The 17792-nt window shown below is 49.0% G+C and overlaps 1 protein-coding gene across 6 annotated transcripts; it reads left to right on the forward strand.

Annotated features, from left to right (window-relative positions):
• Positions 1 to 950: 950 nt before the first annotated feature.
• On the forward strand, positions 951 to 8367 carry HAPLN2 (hyaluronan and proteoglycan link protein 2). 6 transcript variants are annotated; one of them, XM_059902303.1, is made up of 8 exons: positions 1006 to 1031; positions 2738 to 2782; positions 3118 to 3179; positions 6022 to 6133; positions 6340 to 6693; positions 6896 to 7012; positions 7158 to 7340; positions 7747 to 8367. In XM_059902303.1, the coding sequence occupies exons 4-8, from the start codon at positions 6046 to 6048 to the stop codon at positions 8025 to 8027; spliced, it is 1023 nt and encodes a 340-aa protein (XP_059758286.1). In that variant the 5' UTR covers positions 1006 to 1031; positions 2738 to 2782; positions 3118 to 3179; positions 6022 to 6045; the 3' UTR covers positions 8028 to 8367. The 6 variants fall into 6 exon arrangements, with proteins under 6 accessions (XP_059758252.1, XP_059758261.1, XP_059758286.1 ...); XM_059902269.1 differs by lacking the exon at positions 2738 to 2782 and having other exon boundaries at positions 951 to 1031; XM_059902278.1 differs by lacking the exon at positions 2738 to 2782 and having other exon boundaries at positions 955 to 1031; positions 3121 to 3179.
• Positions 8368 to 17792: the final 9425 nt, after the last annotated feature.

The raw sequence follows: 17792 nt of genomic DNA on the forward strand, positions 1-17792 counted from the left end.
GGCTGGAACAGGATTCCTGATTCATGGTCCAGTGTTCTTCCCATTAGCCCATGTGGCCTCATGCCCCCTCCAGACTGGCAGCCCACCCTACACCCAAGGGCCTGGGTCACATCTTCCCCTTCCTTCCCACCCTTGACTCTGTCTACAGGACAAAGGCTGTTCAGGGTACAGTGAGGCATCCTGAGCGGAAAACATGCCTTTCCACAAGGCTGACTCCCCCAGGCTCTCCCCCCACAGGGTCCTGCAGTGCAGCCAGGATGCAGCCCCACAAAAGGCCCGAGCCTGGGTTAGAAGAAAGAGGAGGCCTGGGGGCTCCCAGGGAGGAGGAGAAAGGTGAGACCCAGCAGAGAAGGAACGAGAGACGGCCCTGCAGCGTCTGCTGGAGACTCTGTGGTGGCCGAGGCAGCTGGGAGGGAATGCAAATTTCATTGGAAGGAGCGGGAAGCCCCCCACTACCCCCCCACCCCAGCACACCTGGCCCTTCCCTGCCATGCGCCCTAAAGTACCATTTTGCCGACTTTTCCAGTCCTTCATGCAACAATCCCGTAGTAAACTGAGCCCATGCTTGCCGTCACCAAAGATCCAGAAAATTAGTCTGCTGAACGTGCCTGGAGGGTGGAGGCTGAGTCTGGGGTGTCAGGGAAAGAGGTGTCAGGACTCCATGCTCCTTCTAGATGATTCCACCTCACCCTGGTTGGTAGGCAGCAGGAGTGGCAAAGGCCTCTCCTCAGAAGATGCCAGAAAAGATGCCAACTCAAGCTTGAGCAGTCTTACCTCATTCCTATCTCGTAGTGTCTTCGGGAAGAACTGAGAATGAACGTGACCTGAGCAGACTAAACAGTTTGGTTATTCACGCTGTATTTATTCTTGGTCTGTTCCTTTCTCATTCCATCCTCAAGGGGGTTCTCTTTGCATCTATCGCATAGTTCTAGGCCTTCCTCCCTGCCAAACTCAGCCTTTTACGGATTTATACACCAGAGACTTCCGACCCGCAACTCAGAAGTGGTCTGGGGAGAAAGGAGCAACGAGGGGTGAGCCTGGGAATCAGGGTGCGACCGGTCAGGCCATGGAGGCTTTATACGCTCCCTCTCCGCGTAAGGCTGTTTGTTTGCATTGGGCGGAAGCCAATCAGATGCGCGGGATCAGGGTGTCCTGGCAGAGGAGACAGGCGGCTATTTGTCTGTTCTCGTTTGTCCTTCTCTCTGGGAGGAAGAGGGAAGGGTTTAGGAAAGGATGGAGCGGACAGGAAAAGACAGTCAATCCAATCCACCGTCGGGGTGGGCTCCATGCTGTCAAATATGGCCCCAGTGAAGACCCTGCAGCTCCGGGGCTGACTCGGAGGGTCGAGGAGAGGAGTGGAAGAGGGATTAGCCGGAAAAGCAGAACGTCCTAGGCTCGACTCAACAACTGCGTTCTGTGTGGTCTTGGACAAGTCACTTTCCCTTCCCTCTGGTAAACGAGGAGGCTAAGGATCCTGAAAGTGTAGGATTTAGTAACGTGAAGCCACTGATGTTGGGTTGCAGAGAGAAAAGAAGGTCAAGAGGCCATTCGAAGCTCGAAACATTTCTAAATGGCTATTTACGGAGGGAGTGCTCCCTTTGCATTGACAGCAAACAAAAAAGAAATGCGCTTATTCTGGGTGTTGGAAACGTTCTATATCTTAATCTGGGGCTGGGTAGTTACAGGGTGTGTACACATGTCAAAATTTATTGAGCTGTACCCTTAGGATCTGCACCTTGTTGTATGTAAATTCTATCTCAATAGAAAGGTTTAAAAAATGAGCTTAAACTCCAGTAGGAGTTTAGACTTCCAAAAGAACTTCCTAATAAGAGGGATTTTAGAGAAGTGAATCTTCACTCGGGGAGGTTAAGGATCTCCCTTCTCTTGAGAACTTTAAGATTATCCATCTGCTGAAGGAGGCGATGGGGAACTAGGGAACAAATAAGATGCCCTCTCTTGGAGAGCTTTCCAAAATCCTTCCATCCTCAGAAATTCCCATGTCCTTCCCAGAGACAGCAAAGTCCTCTGTGCTATCTAATTTCCATCTCTCCTATTGCAATGCTGACCACTCTGCTCTCTGTGGAGTTCAGCCATTTCCCCAGCCTTACACAAAATCTCTTTAGAGCCTTGAAGCTTGAATATTGAGGGGGACCTCATTTCAACCTTCTCACCAACCTTCTCTCTCCCTCTCCCCATTTTCTCCTCCTTGGGGATGTCAGTTCCTGTTCTGAGCCCGCCTCCACCCAGGCCCTTTTTCCGGTGGTGTGTGCCAGCCGGTCCTGCATCCCACATCCCCAGCTGTTGACATTTCGTTGCCATTACCCACAGGATAAAGAAAGGGCCCCTGTTATTCAACAATAGGGGGAAAGAAGGAGACAATGGGAAATTGTGCTTCCGATGGGGTGGGGACAGAGAAGGAAAGGACAGACAGATGACAGACAGGGGAGCTGGACAGAAGGGGTCAGGTTTTTTGAAGCAACTGGAGGTCCTGGAAGTCTGATTCCCACCTTGAGAGCCTCTTCCCATAGGCAATGCGCACCCAGGCACTGGAGGGCAGAGGTGAGGGCTTTGCTGGGGGAGGTGGAGTGGTGCTGCGCAGAGTAGGCCCGTATGGAAAAGTGGAGGCAGCTGGAACTTGACACTTATGGATCTTTGAGCCTCATTTGTAGTTCAGTCCATGCCCATCAGTCCAACATCCTTACACCCACCCATTAATCCATCCCTTCTCTGGTCTAAGAGCATCTAGGAGAAACGAGGCACCCCATTCTCCACAATATTCCAGGTAATTATTCCTGGGTTGCCTCCTTTACTCCATCCCTCTTCATGGGTTCCCATGCCTCTTCCTAAGCCGTGTCTTCCCCTGGGCCCAGGACAGTGAATGCCACAGACACAGTGCCCGGTCACAGAGCTGGACCCTAGTCACTTAGCCTGGCTTAGTGGAGTGATGAGTGGGGGAGTTTTTGGTACCTTGACTTCTTTGAACTCAGGACAGAAGCCTTTCCTCAAAGGTGTGAAAGGAGAGACCACGATGATCAGGGGCCCAAGTCCTGGGGCTCTTAGATGCTTGGACCTCCCAGGGGCCCAGGCAACTCCTTCACCTGGAACCTCTTCCTCCAGCAGGACAAAAAGCTGCCAGTCACTGCTCCCTCCATCTCTGTGAAGAGGCCCACGTCTAACAGGTCAGTGTCAAAATATCTTACACAGTACTGTTGATCAGAATGTTCATAAAATAATTATCAGTGAAATAATTTTATTCTATACCTAAAAGTGTCCCATAAAAATTATGAATAATTCTCTTAAATAAAACTTTATAAGTGGAAAAAAAAAAGGTGGGGGGAGGCACTGGAGCTGTTGGCCGCTCTCTCATTCTCTGTAAGGGGTATGAAGAAGATATGTGTGCGCCTGCTCTGAGAAACAGAAAGACAGATCAGTGACTAAGAGCTTGAACCTCATGTCAAGTCTGGATTCAAGTCCCAGCAAACCCCTCCTCTTACTAACTGTGTGACCTCACTCAAGTATCCTGACATATGAGCACCTTTGAGCATATATAAATGGGATCCATAGTTGTTCCTACCTCATTGCTAAGGGGAGTAAATATAAAAGTGTACATGTAAAGTGCCTAGAGCAGTTTCAGGCACGTTAAACTTTGAACATGTGGGTGCTGGCTGTCATTACTATGGGTCCCTCAATCGGTCTCAGTTCCCACTATCACTGTGCTTACCAGGTTCTCCTGTACAGAAGATGTGTTCTCTCGCTCAGGTCCCTGTCCCAGATGCTTTCCTTTTTAACCATTGAGAAGTCCTTTCTGCACCTCAACCCTGTCTCTTCTGCTGCATGCTCGGCTCTGGCCTTCATCTGCAAGAAGATGGAGTCCAGCTCCTTAGCTTTCCGACTCCTCCAGTCTTTCCTTCCTCTTGTCATGTCCCTGCTCTTCTTCCCAGAAGTCCTTAATGGGAGCTCATTCATTAACACACATATTTATTTAGCACCTACTGTTTGCCAGAAACTATGCCGGGAGCTGCAGATAACAACTAACATATACATAGCCCTTACTAGATATCAGGACCTATTTAAGCATTTTACATATATTACTTCTTTTAATCCTCACAACTCCTCAGTGAGGTAGGTGTGCTACTATTCACCACATTTTACTGATGAGGACATTGAGGCAGAGAGAGGTTAAGCTACTTGTTCAAAGTCATGCGATTAGGAAGTGGAGGAATCAGATCTCAAAAAGGAATAAAACTAGGTTAAGGGGTCTTTAGTCCAATTTTTAAAAAAATGGCCAAGGTCAGATCATAAACATAAAAAATTTATTTTGCTTTATATTAAGCCTTATTGTTCTACTGTTTCAAAATTCAAATGTACTCACTAGAAAGAGTCAGTTTCATATTAGATTTGGTTTAACAAATGCTGCTCCTGCTATTCATTCTTATCACCAAAAAAAAAAAGACTATTTGTGACTTAACGATAATATGTTCCAGAAAATTAAAAGTTAATGTCTCTTAGAAACAATACAAACGTTATCAGTAGAAGTGAAGTATACCAAATTTATATATTCAGGAGAATATGAAACTTATACCATTGATTGTTAAAGGGTTTTAAAAGCTTTTTATTACATTTTGTAACAAAATTCTAGGCTTAGTTGTAAAATCCTGGGTTAACTATCATTTGGAAATTTAAATATACACTACAGTAAACATTTAGAAAATGTTTTTCTAAAATGTTCCATCTAGGTCAATAGACTTGTCTGTAGAAGTCTTTTATAAGGATAAAAAAAGAAAAAATGGCCAAGGTGATAAAGAATAAAGAATAGAATAAAGAAGGGGGGAAAATCAGCTACTGAAATAGACAATTGTGTTTGAAATCATTTTTAATAGTCTTATAATTTTATACTTTATAACTTTATAATTACTGGAAAGCTCACTGACATAGTCTACATATGCATATGTATTACTTTCAGATCCACACTGCTAATTTAGCTGCTAATAGAAATACTTCTAAGAAAAAAAGTCCCCAGTCCAAGGCAGTAGGGGAACCAGAGGAGTAGATCACAGTGCACTACAGCGTGATGAAGTGGAAGGGAGAGGAAAGGTTTCCCAGAGGAGGTGAGGCCCAAACTGATTGCCTGTAAGAGGAAGGTGAGGGTGAACTTGGACTGTGTTGGAACCAGAACATGTCTGGAGCACAGTGCAGAGGGCACAGGTGGTGAGGGGTAGGGTAGGGGGGCAATGTTGGAGGTGCTGGGAGAGGCTGGATCACAGAGAGCCTTGGAAGTTGGGTTCGGACACTAGATTTGATTCTCATGGCAATGGGGAGTCACCGTTTTAAGCAGGAGAGTGACAAGACCATATTTACTCTGACTTCAGATGAAGAATGGGTATTGGGAGAGGACAGAGACCACAGGTGGCAATCCAGAAGGCAAGATTTGGGAAGTAGGGCTTCCCTGGTGGCGCAGTGGTTGAGAATCTGCCTGCCAATGCAGGGGACAAGGGTTCGAGTCCTGGTCTGGGAAGATCCCACATGCCGCGGAGCAACTAGGCCCGTGAGCCACAACTACTGAGCTTGCGCTTCTGGAGCCTGTGCTCCGCAACAAGAGGGGCCACGATAGTAAGAGGCCCGCGCACCGCGATGAAGAGTGGCCCCCGCTTGCCGCAACTGGAGAAAGCCCTCGCACAGAAACGAAGACCCAACACAGCCAAAAATAAATAAATAAATAAATAAAATTAAAAAAAAAAAAAGATTTGGGAAGTACCACTTGTGCTGAGAATGGATAGGTAGAGGAGGTGCTAAATTAGGACCTGCTGACTGAAGGGATGTGAGAGAGGAGGAGGGATGGGCTAGTTAGTTACTGCCCCTCCCCCATCACCTTCCTTTTGCTAACAACTTCAGCCCCTTTTTCTGCCCTCATGGCTTCCAGCTCGACGGTCCCCTCTCAGGAATCCCTGATGGGAGATCTACCCTGTTCCCTCCACCCCATTCCCTTAGCCCTAAGGAATGCCCACCCTTTGTGCCCTGCAGACTGTGCTGGGCTGACTCCCCACCATGCAAGGCAGGATCAGTCTCCCCACTCTCTGCCACTTCCTTCTCCCTTGGGCCTTCACCACCTTCCACAGAGCCCTGGGGGACTCAGGTAAGACCTTAGCTCTGCCCAGAATCTGGGGAACAGTGGTGGGGAAAGTGGAAAGGGCAGCTGTTGGAGATACTCTGGGGCTGAGAGTCATTGCTGAGTGAGCAATGGAGGAGAGGGTTGGGGGAGCCTGGGGTACGGGGATCTGGGTAGGCACTTGGGGCATTGAGGGTGAGGGGGTTCCTGCCACTGTGGCCCCCTCTGCTCAGCACCCCACCCTGGCCCCCACTACCTCCTGCCCCCCATCCACGAGGTCGTTCACTCTCGTCGTGGGGCCACGACCACGCTGCCCTGCGTCCTGGGCGCCCCGCCTCCCAGCTACAAGGTGCGCTGGAGCAAAGTGGAGCCGGGGGAACTCCAGGAAACGCCCATCCTCATCACCAACGGACCGCACGCCCGGGGCTACGGGCCCCTGGGGGGGCGTGCCAGGATGCGAAGGGGGCATCGGCTAGACGCCTCTCTGGTCATCGCGGGCGTGCGCCTGGAGGACGAGGGCCGGTACCGCTGTGAGCTCATCAATGGCATCGAGGACGAGAGCGTGGCGCTGACCCTTCGCCTGGAGGGTGAGGCCCTTCGGTTACTGCCCCGCTCCTCTCCAGGGGTGGTTCGGCTGTCTCATCTCAGGCCTCCCAGGGCTCCTCCCCAGCCTCTCCCCCGCCTGCTCCCGGGGACCCCCTAGCCCTTCTTCCTAGGCTGCACCGCCCTTCCTTCCCCCTCTCCTTCTGCCGGCCCTCCCCAGGCTGTCTGCCAACCCCCCCCCCCCAGGTGTGGTGTTTCCGTACCAGCCCAGTCGGGGCAGGTACCAGTTCAATTACTATGAGGCGAAGCAGGCGTGCGAGGAGCAAGACGGACGCCTGGCCACCTACGCCCAGCTGTACCAGGGTGAGCGGCCGAACCCGGGCACCGCCCAGGCGCCCTCCGGGCTGTCACGTGGACCCCAGTGGAGGCGAACTCCGGGTCTGGCTCCCGCCTGTGGCGCCTCTAATCGCCCGACCCCCCCACCCCACCCCCCGCCATCTCCCCCCAGCGTGGACCGAGGGTCTGGACTGGTGTAACGCGGGCTGGCTGCTCGAGGGTTCCGTGCGCTACCCTGTGCTTACGGCGCGCGCTCCGTGCGGTGGCCCAGGGCGGCCCGGGATCCGCAGCTACGGGCCCCGCGACCGGAAGCGTGACCGCTACGACGCCTTCTGCTTCACCTCTGAGCTGTCAGGTAAGGGGGCGGGGCGAGCCAGCCTCAGCACCGGAGGGGGCGGGGCCTGACCGGCTGCGAAGGAGGAGGATTCAGCCTGTGAATGAGGCGGGGCGGGGCGAGCGGGGCCAGGACCCGGACCTGAAGAATGGGGCGGGGAAGGTAGAAGGCAAGTGGCTTGAGATCCCGGGCCAGATCCGTGGTCTCTTGAAGGCCTCGCCCCTCCGTCACTCCGCCCACCCAGGTTCCAGCCTGTCTCCCGCAACCTCACCCGCACCCCCAGTCTCGTTACTCCCACTCCTCCTACCCAAGCTCGGACCCACCCGACCACACCTGCCCCCCCGACTCTGCTCCCTGGGAGTCTGAATCCCGCCGCGCCCCGGCTGGCCCTTCTCTGGATCAGTCGGTGACCCGCTTCGGTCCCCAGGCCAAGTGTTTTTCGTGCCGGGGCGGCTGACGCTGTCTGAAGCCCACGCGGCGTGCCGGCGGCGCGGGGCCATGGTGGCCAAGGTCGGGCACCTCTATGCAGCCTGGAAGTTCTCCGGGCTGGACCAGTGCGACGGCGGCTGGCTGGCGGATGGCAGCGTGCGCTTCCCCATCACCACGCCTCGGCCGCGCTGCGGGGGCCTCCCGGATCCCGGAGTGCGCAGCTTCGGCTTCCCCAGACCCCAGCAGGCGGCCTACGGGACCTACTGCTACTCCGAATAGGGGCCCACAGCGCCCCCTCCAGCGCGCGCGACAAAGCCTGGGAGTCGTGTCAGGGGTCTCTTGCCGCCCCTTTCCCGCGAGCCTCCCCTTCCATCAGACGAGGAGCAGCCCCTCCTGACCCGCCTTCTCGGCCGAGGGCTGCAGGCCGAGGATCCCGGCTGGCCCGGCGTCGGGGAGGGGAAGTGGTGGCACACCCGGTGGCGGTGCGCGGCTACGACCCTCGGACCCGCGGCGATTCGCGCGCCCCGGCAGACGAGGCAGCTACTGCTGGGTGACGGATGGGGCGTCCCGGGGGCATTAACTGACTTCTATATATACAGCAATAAAATAACTCGAGGACTTTTTGTGTTGGGTGAAGCTGTAAGCGCGGCGGCGAGGCGTGGGGGGATGAGGGGGATGACCTTGGACCCAGCGTGCTGACGGCGCGCCTAGGAAGACAGAGTAAGAGCAGAGGCTACTGCCCCTGAGGGGTGAACCTGCAAGAGAGTAGGGATTGCGAGGAGAGGGCACCAAAAGGCCGGAAGAGAGTTGGATTCACCGTGGACGGCCTGGCCACGGATAGGAGCAAATGAATCCAGGGTGGTGTTGTACCAGGCACCACGCGGGGGCGCCACACACTCACTTAAGATTACTCTAGTTCAAATCTTCCAGGAGCGCTCCAAACCCCCAGGCCTAGCCCCTGGGCACCACAGAACAAATACAAGGTGGACCTGAACATATTTCAAAATGTGTTTGTATCCTGCCAGTCTCCCAGAAGGGTTTACATGATTGCTATTAAAGGAAGGAAAGTCATTCCGCTGTTAACAGCTGATGGGAAATTAAGCCCTCAGAAGGAAGAGGAGGTTAACGGACACAGTAAGGTCCTCGCAGGGCTGATACTGCAGGGCGGCTGTGCATTGGGTTTAGCGTTCACCACCATCACGGCCGCCAGGGCAAAAGGGGCAACTGGACCAGGGACATTCTTAACATCTGGCTAAAAGAAACATACCAGGAACTCAAGAGACAAATTCCAATGTCATTAATTCATTTTCCTTAATATATATTATATTCTATATATTTTATTTGTATGTTTGTTTGTTTATTACTGTTCAAGCAATCTAGCTACACCACAAAAAGCCTGGGCTAGAGAATAGTCATGACTGGCGCAAAGGGTATGAACTTTCTAACGGCACTTGATACATGTTGTAAAATTGCTTTCCAAGAGGATTCTTGCAATCATTGTCAAATGAATTCATCCCATGGGACTTTATATAAGGGACAGAGGATAACTGAATGAACATCATCTTCAATAATCCTCATATAGCAAATGAAATATTTGTGCCAGTTCTTAAGCTTTGGTTTTTTCATCTTGGTCATGGGATAATAAGATCTGCCTCCCGAGTTTGCTGTGAACAGTAATTGAGACAACGCATCGACTGCATAGTACATGCCTGGTACACATAAGAAGCACTCAGTAAGTGGTACCTATAATAATTAATGAGTAATAATGATAGTAACAGAACAAAAATAATTATTCTTATTCAGGTTCTTACCAGGTAGCCTGTAGAATCGGTTGTTGTATGGCACTGATTAGTCAGGATAAGCTAAATTATGCTGTGATAACAAACAACCCCCAAATCTCAGTGGCTTAAAACATAAAGGTTTATTTCTCACTCTAGCTACTTGTGCTTTGTGGTCAATAAGGGGGCTCTTCTTATTTTAGTTATTCAGGGACCCCGGGTGACAGAGCAGCCACCATCTCATATGCCATCAATCACCATGCCAGAAGGAAAAAATAAAAAGAGCACTGGAGGGTCTTATACAAGCAGTTAATAGCTACAGGCCCCAGAGACACCTGTCTTGTTCACAACTCAATTCTCCAAAACTAATTACATGGCCCCACTCAACCACAAGGGGGCAGCAAAGAGCAATCTTACTTTGGCCTAGACGTAGAATTGGAACTATTTGGTGAACAGCAGCAGCACAAATGTTGACCACCAACAGCAAGGAGGGCAGTCTAAATTCTGGGACATATTGGACATATTGGTAGTCACCCACTCCCCCAATCTTCTGGGTTTTCTAATGTTTGATTCTCTTAACGTTTGATTAATGTTTGATTCTCTTCCATTTGTCTTGGGTGCTATGGAGTGAATGTTTGTGTCCCCCCACTCCTATTATGGAGTCAGAACCCCAGGAAGCCAAGATCTAAGGCCTTGCAGCTCAGCCCGTAGGAAGATGGCTTGTCTTCAGTATAATGCCTTCAGCATTTGTCAAGAGACCATATGAGAAACGGTCATGGGAGGAGCTTTTCATTTGCTGCAAAGCTTTGTTTCTTTGCCCATGGAAACATATGACCACGAATTCTTACAACTACTCTTCATATTGCTATTATTATTATTTTCTCGTTATAGAGAATTTAAAAAGTACACAAAAATAGAACAGAATAAAAAATCACTCCATCCTCCAGCTTGACGATTTCAAAATTATCCTTGTTTCTTGAATCCTCTCATTTGTGTTTGTTTTTTGCTGGAGTATTTTAAAAACAAATCTCAAATAGCCTATCATTTCACCTGTAAATACTCAGTGTGTGTTTCTAATATATAGTGACTTAAAAATAACCATAATTCTGGGAATTCCCTGGCAGTCCAGTGGTTAGGACTCCACGCTCTCTCTGCCAGGGGCCCAGGTTCAATCCCTGGTTGGGGAACTAAGATACCACAAGCCACCCAGTGTGGCAAAAAAAAAAAATTTTTTTTTAAACAAACAAGCATAATTTACTATCACACTCCTCCAACAAAATTAATGTTATCTAACATTTAGTTCATGATCAATTTCTCCTGAATGTCTAAAAATATAACTTTATAATAAGTTTATTTGCTCAAACCAGGATCCAACTAAGGTCTACACATTGCATTTGATTAGTTGTTTTGGGTTAATTTAAGTATCTTTTTTTTTAAAACTTTTAAATTTTTTTGCCTGCATTGAGTCTTTGTTGCTGCGCACAGTCTTCCTTCGAGTTGCGGCGAGCGGGGGCTGCTCTTCATTGCGGCGCGCGGGCTTCTCATTGTGGTGGCTTCTCTTGTTGTGGAGCACGGGCTCTAGGTGCGTGGGCTTCAGTAGTTGCAGCGCGTGGGCTCGGTAGTTGTGGCTTGCGGGCTCTAGAGCCCACGCTCAGTAGTTGTGGTGCACGGGCTTAGTTGCTCCAAGGCATGTGGGACCTTCCCAGACCAGGGCTCGAACCGTGTCCCCTGCATTGGCAGGCAGACTCTTAACTACTGTGCCACCAGGGAAGCCCCTTTAAGTATCTTTTAAGCCATAATACTTCCTCCTTCATTTTATCTATACCATCTTGTTTGTTTATGTAACTGGGTCTTTTTCCTGTCAGGTTTCCCACAGTCTTGATTTGGCTGAGTGTATCCTCAAAGTGTCATTTAATATATTCCTCCATCTCCTGTAATTATATTTACAAGTTTGATTAAATTAACACTCACTTTTTTTCCCCCCAGTAATATTTAATAAGTGATACTGTATACTTCCTCCTTCATCACATCAGGAGGCACATGGTGTCTGATTATTGGGCTAAAATAGTGATGCTAAGATTGATCAGTGAATTCAGATAGTGTAAGTCTGATCCACCCATTATAAAGTTTTTCACTGTATTAGTTTCCTATGACTGCTGTAACAAACTGCCACAAACTTGGTGGCTTAAGACAACAGAAATTTATTCTTTTACAGCTCTGGAGGCCAGAAGTCCAAACTCAAGGTGTCGGCAGTGTCACACTCCCTCTGGAGACTCTGAGGAGAATTGTTTCTTGCCTCTTATAACTTCTGGTGGCTGGTGGTGTTCTTGGGCTCCGCTGGCTGCATCACTGCAATCTCCGCCTCCTCCTTTTCATGTGCCTGTGTCTTTTCTTCCATCTCTCATAAGGACACTTGTCACTGGGTTTGCCTCACCTGGCTAATCCAGGATGATCTCATCTCAAAACCATTAACTGAATTCCAGGAATGAATTCATGTAATAAATGACATCCACAAAGACCCTTTTCCAAGCAAGTTAACATTTGCAGATTTCAGGGATTAGGACATGGATATATCTGTGGCCATCTGTCAACTCACTACACTCATCAACTTTTTAATCTAATGGCTACTGATGATCACTGTCTAGATACATTATTTCGTTAGAAGTGCAAAATGGAGACGTTCTAATTTTGTCATTTCTCCTTCATTTATTAGCTGTGAATTGTCTATGAGGAAAAATTTCTCTTTATCCACTATTTTGTTACCCTGACATATAACCCATTTGGGAAGGTAGGATTAATGTTTGATTCTCTTCCATTTGTCTTAGATAGGTGCTATGGAGTGAATGTTTGTGTCCCACCACTCCTCAAAATTCATACGTTAAAACCTTAATCCCTAATGTGCTGGTATTTGGAGGTGGGGTCTTTGGGAGGTAATGAGGTCACAAGGGTGGAGCCCTCATGATGAGATTAGTGCCCTTATAAGAAGAGACTTGGGAGAGCTTACTTCCTCTCTCTGCTCTCCACCATGTGAGAATACAATGAGAAGACAGTCATCTGAGAACCAGGAAGTGGGCCCTCACCGGACACCAGATCTGCTGGCCTCCAGTACTGTGAGAAATAAATGTTGTTTAAGTCACCCTGACTATGGTAATTTGTTATAGCAGCCTAAAATGACTAAGACAACAGGGTTCCCTAAGAGCAGATGTGAGTCAAGACTTTGAGTGCAAGGAGTTTATCTGGGAGGTCATGCTAAGGAGCACTGGTATAGAAGTGGAGAAGTGAGACAGGAAAGGGGAGGAAGCTAATGAAAGGTTGTGATAGAGCAGGTGGAGCAACTGGGGCTCAATCCTGCTGGGGAATTCTGGAAGGCAGTGTAGAACCTGTCTCAGGAAATCCCACCTGAGGGGCAAAGAAACTAAAGTATTATTGGTCAACTTCCTGTCTGAAAGTTGAGGGCTGCCTCTGGAAGCATTAACCCTCTACCATTCCTGGCTAGCCCTGAGCACAAACATGCTCCCACAGCCAGAAAAAAAACGTTCCCAGGCAGAGTCACAGATGTTCTCCCAGAAGCCTTCCCCTTGCAGAGGTGAATGCAAAGGATAGGGGTCACAGCTATGCTAAACCCTTTGCACTGTTCATCCATTTGTGCCTCCATGATAAGATCACTTTGTCCCCTCACCGATTCTTCAAGGTCATGGCTGATCGCAATTTCTAATTCATTAAAAAGAAAGTTTTGGGAATTCCCTGGCCGTCCAGTGGTTAGGACTCCGCGCTTTCACTGCCTAGGGCCCGGGTTCAATTCCTGGTCAGGGAACTAAGATCCCACAAGCCCCATGGTGCAGCCAAAAAAAAGAAAAAAGTGTCTTATTACAAGAAGGTTAGTGGGCCAAACAGTTGCTGCAGTTGGTTCCAAGGCCGTAATCAATATTCAACATCTCCCTCCTCTACAATTCATTCTGTTGGTCTATGAGTCTTTCACAATGGAAAAACCCTGACCTTCATCCCTGAAGGCCTCAGCCTTTCATTACCATGCCCTTAACAGGCCAACATTGCAGTAACTGCCTGTTCATGATTACCACTGGACATGGGATAATCAAGATCAAACAACTTGGCCAGTATAATTCTTTTCTTTGTTTACTGGTCAGTTGGCATGAGGTGCCCAAAATGACCCGGAAGTTGCTATAGCCTTAGGTTTAGTGATACCCTTACTGTGACACCTGGTAGATGCATCTCCCACTCCAGGAACTATGGCTTCTAATCCTGAAGAGCCTGAATTTATAGGTACAGGAAGCACAAATTCCCGAAGTGGGCCACTGGTGAGAGGGGTATTGCTTCTTTCATATCCTGGTTCCTGTACCCATGATTTTTACCCATGGGATACAGCACCATGGAATGGCCATTGGTTCAAAATATATATATATACTGTGTTTTGAAGGCCAGTACCCCAATCCTAGAGGATGTTTTCCCCAAGCTGGTATTTAGATGTGGTGTAAAGAGGCCATACTAACATACTATCAGGTTGGCAGTTTCAAGGAGATATGGTGCATTGTAGGCCCAATGGATCCTGTGGTCATGTGCCCACTGTCACATTTCCTTCACTATAAAGTTGATCTCCTTGGTTAGAGGTGATACTATATGGGATCTCATAAGGATAAACCATTTCCTTTATGTCCTTGGATATAGATATTAGTGATGGCCAAAGCATTTGGGCAGGAAAGGCAAATCCATATCCAGAATATGCATTAATCCCAGTAAGGAGTTCCTGCTCCCTCCCTCCAAATTGAAGGAGGTACATTGTAATCAACAGGCTTCCCAGTGGCTGGTTGATCTCTTTGAGGGATGGTACCATGTGGAGGCTTTAACATCTGTCTCTGCTGTTGACAGGCCGAACATCCAGCATTGGCAGTAGCTAGATCAGCCTTGGTGAGAGGGAATCCATGCTGGTGAGCCCTTATATAGTCTCCATATTCACTGCCACAACTACTCCATTCATGGGCACATTGTGCAAGCCCTGGCATGGCGGAGGACAAAGTCTGGCTGTTATCCACTGGAGTCCTTCTATTCCCCTAGCTGTTCAATGTCTCCTCTGCAGTGAATGCTCTTAAACGGTACTGTCATCAGACACAATGTCCACTCCTGTAAGTCCATCCATATAGCTCTTCCCTAGACTTCTTATCTCCAACCTTCCAGTTTTGCCCTTTCTGGCCTGACCAACCAGCTAAGCCATTTGCCACTGCTCAAGAGTCCATGTATATACTTCCTTCAAGTCATCTCTCTCACTGCAAAGTAGATGACCTGTGTACTGCTTGAAACATCCTCCTGGGAGGATCTTCCCTCACCACTGTCTTTCAGGGCCATCCCTGTGGGGGCTGCAGTGTGGTAACAGCCCATGTTTAGCTCACATCAATATGTCACAGTGGGCTTCCCTGGTGGCGCAGTGGTTAAGAATCTGCCTGCCAATGCAGGGGACACGGGTTCGAGCCCTGGTCTGGGAAGATCCCACCTGCCGCGGAGCGACTAAGCCCGTGAGCCACAACTACTGAGCCTGCGCGTCTGGAGCCTGTGCTCCGCAGCGGGAGAGGCCGCGACGGTGAGAGGCCCGCGCACCGCGATGAAGAGTGGCCCCCACTCGCCACAACTGGAGAAAGCCCTCGCACAGAAACGAAGACCCAACACAGCCAAAAATAAATATAAATAAATAAATAAATTTCTAAAAAAAAAAAAAAAGGTCGCAGTGATTCATCTATGGACCAGGGGTGGGCTTTGTCCTCCTCTGAATCCTAATCACAGACAAGCCCCACAAGGCTACAGGGTGAGCTGAGAGAGAGGCAAGGGTGCAGCAGAGATAGGTAATGTGGGAACCTGGGCCTCCTGCTCATGTAGTTTACTCATGCCTCTGTATGTATTCACACCCAGTCGCAAATGTACCATTGTGGATTGCCACTGTGCTCACCCACGTGTGCTCATGACTTAGCAGGTCTGAAAATTCCCGGATCTTGATAGGAAAGGGAAACAGGGAAGGGAAGGAATCCAATAAATAATTAAGTAAATAATCCAAATAATTGGGCAGGTGATGGCTATGGGCAGCTGGAGCTCAAAGCTGCTGGGAGCTCTGAGAGAAACTTGCCTCAGAGTGTTCCCTCCTGAGAGGTGAGGGGCTGGGGTTTTAGTCTTTCAACTCCCCTTCTGTCACTGATTGAGGGCCGTTTCCGGGGCATTCTGACTTGCCATGCACTGAGGCCAAGTGTGCCTCCGCATCAGAAACTAATCCTCAGGAGGTCAGCAGCCTTTGGCTTATCAAGGGACAGGGACACCAACAGGACCTGCTATATGCCCCATTCATTTTCAAAATTGTGAGTTGATGTCCTATCAACGTCCAGAGGTGACCATTGATCTTATTTTTTAGTATCATTATGAAATCATGGACTTTTTATCCATTTGACATGTTTCAATCTCTTCCAGTCATTATTCATCTTAATGCTGAGGTTGTTTCATCTTTGGCCAGTGGGAGTCTTCTCAAGTTGGCTACTGGGTCCTTTTGACATGAACCCGACCTAAGTCTCATAACTTCCTTATTCTCAAGTATGACAAACTATCCTGCCCCAGACCTGGAATCTCTCCAAAGAGTTCCATTTAGTGAAAAGCACTATTTAGAGACCTCAATCTGGATACAAGTGGTAGTCACTGTTATTGGTTTGTCATTGCTTCTAAGCCTTTTCAGGAGACAGAAGATAAATATGCAAATCATGAGCTCATGCTGCTACTTCCAATGCAGATTTAAGATTAGCAGTTTTTGCTTAACTTTCCTTTTCTTACACTGAAAATCTTAGTTCCTAACACCATTACTATAATTACTTATTTGCTTTATCACCATAAATAGCCCTTTTCAAAATAATAATGCCAGCAGTAACATATCTCCATGGTTCTTTTTGTTCTTAGAGTTCTATAGTCAAAATGCTGAGTTTTTTTTTTTTTTTTAAATGCTGAGTTTTATAATCACTTGAAAGAAAATTCTTCTATGTGGCTTTGCCTCCAACTTCATATATAATTAGGTGCATGAGTTTCATTTTGTTTTAAAATTTTAGGGATTGCATCACTTTTCCTCTGTTTAAATTAATCTAAAATTAATTCCTTCCAGTTTAATTTTTTGTTTTAATTACATTCTTCCAACATCAAAACCATAAAATAAAGTGTTATTACCATTTTACAGGTGAAGAAACTGAGACTCAGAGAGCACCTGCCCCAGCATCACAGAAAAGTGAGCGGTCTTTCCCCATCAGGGGGCGGGAGAAGGGCTGCAGGGAGTCTGCAGATGGGACAGACTTTTTCTCAAGAGGTAGATTTGGATGTACTCAGGGTTGAGCCTTCCGGTTCCTTCAGCTGTTCTTTGTGGAACAGGCTGGTGGTCTTCTCTGAACACATGAGTTTGCAGCCCTCAAAGCGAGGGTCTGTCAGGTCAGGGGGGACAGTTGGCTCCTGCTCATGCAGCAGGGGCTCTCCCACAATGTTGGTCAGTCTGTAGGTCCCCCCACTGTCCCTCCACCACCCTACTCCCCTCCCATCCCCAGCCCATGGTCAGCTGCAGGAGTCCTCAGAGCTACACCCAGCCATTCCTGGGCCCTCCCTCCCCTGGGCTGGGGTCCCAAGCTTCCTGGCCCCTTTCAGAAGCTATCAAAGCCCCTATTCTCCAAACACAGCTGTGCCAGCCTTCAGCACCATGTCCATCCCCCCTCTTCAGCCCCACTCTCACGTCCCCATGGCATAGGATCCAGGTGCCTGTGTGATGTGCATGGCCTCAGAGAGCAATCAAGCTGCTTGGGCCCCCACCCCCAAGTCTGGGAAAGTGGAGGCAGGTGTTCAAGAAGCTGGAAAGACAGGCTCTCCCAGTGGCCACTGTGATTGGGAGTCCAGTGGGGGGGTGGGTTGGGATGCTAGAACTTGGAGGGTTGATTCTGCTTCCTGAACTTGGGTCATGACCTCAGCTTTGTCTTGGATGGAGGATATTGGGGATGGGCAGTGGGTAGGAGATTGTTCTCATCTGGAGAGACTGGAAAATTCTCCAGGGCCCAGGAGGCTGGGAGACAGCCAGCTGGGTTGCACATGGAAGGGGGAGGAGAGCTAGACCCACCTCCTTCCTTCTCTCTTCTCTCCACCTTCCCCATTTTCTCTCCCCTGAGAGAGACAGCTGTGGGCCCTGGCAAGAAACCGGGCCTGGGAGTCGGGAGACCTGGTTTTTGGTCATGTCAGTTACATGCCATGTGACCCT

The sequence above is a fragment of the Balaenoptera ricei genome, chromosome 1, assembly GCF_028023285.1.
Source record: "Balaenoptera ricei isolate mBalRic1 chromosome 1, mBalRic1.hap2, whole genome shotgun sequence".
NCBI lineage: Eukaryota > Metazoa > Chordata > Mammalia > Artiodactyla > Balaenopteridae > Balaenoptera > Balaenoptera ricei.

Excerpts from the sequence above, each read along its gene's own strand:
- HAPLN2 (XM_059902269.1), top strand. The coding sequence starts at position 6,046 with ATGCAAGGCAGGATCAGTCTCCCCACTCTCTGCCACTTCCTTCTCCCT. Across the intron at positions 6,134-6,339 it reads CAGAGCCCTGGGGGACTCAG|CACCCCACCCTGGCCCCCAC; the intron begins GTAAGACCTTAG and ends CCCTCTGCTCAG. Across the intron at positions 7,341-7,746 it reads CTTCACCTCTGAGCTGTCAG|GCCAAGTGTTTTTCGTGCCG; the intron begins GTAAGGGGGCGG and ends TTCGGTCCCCAG.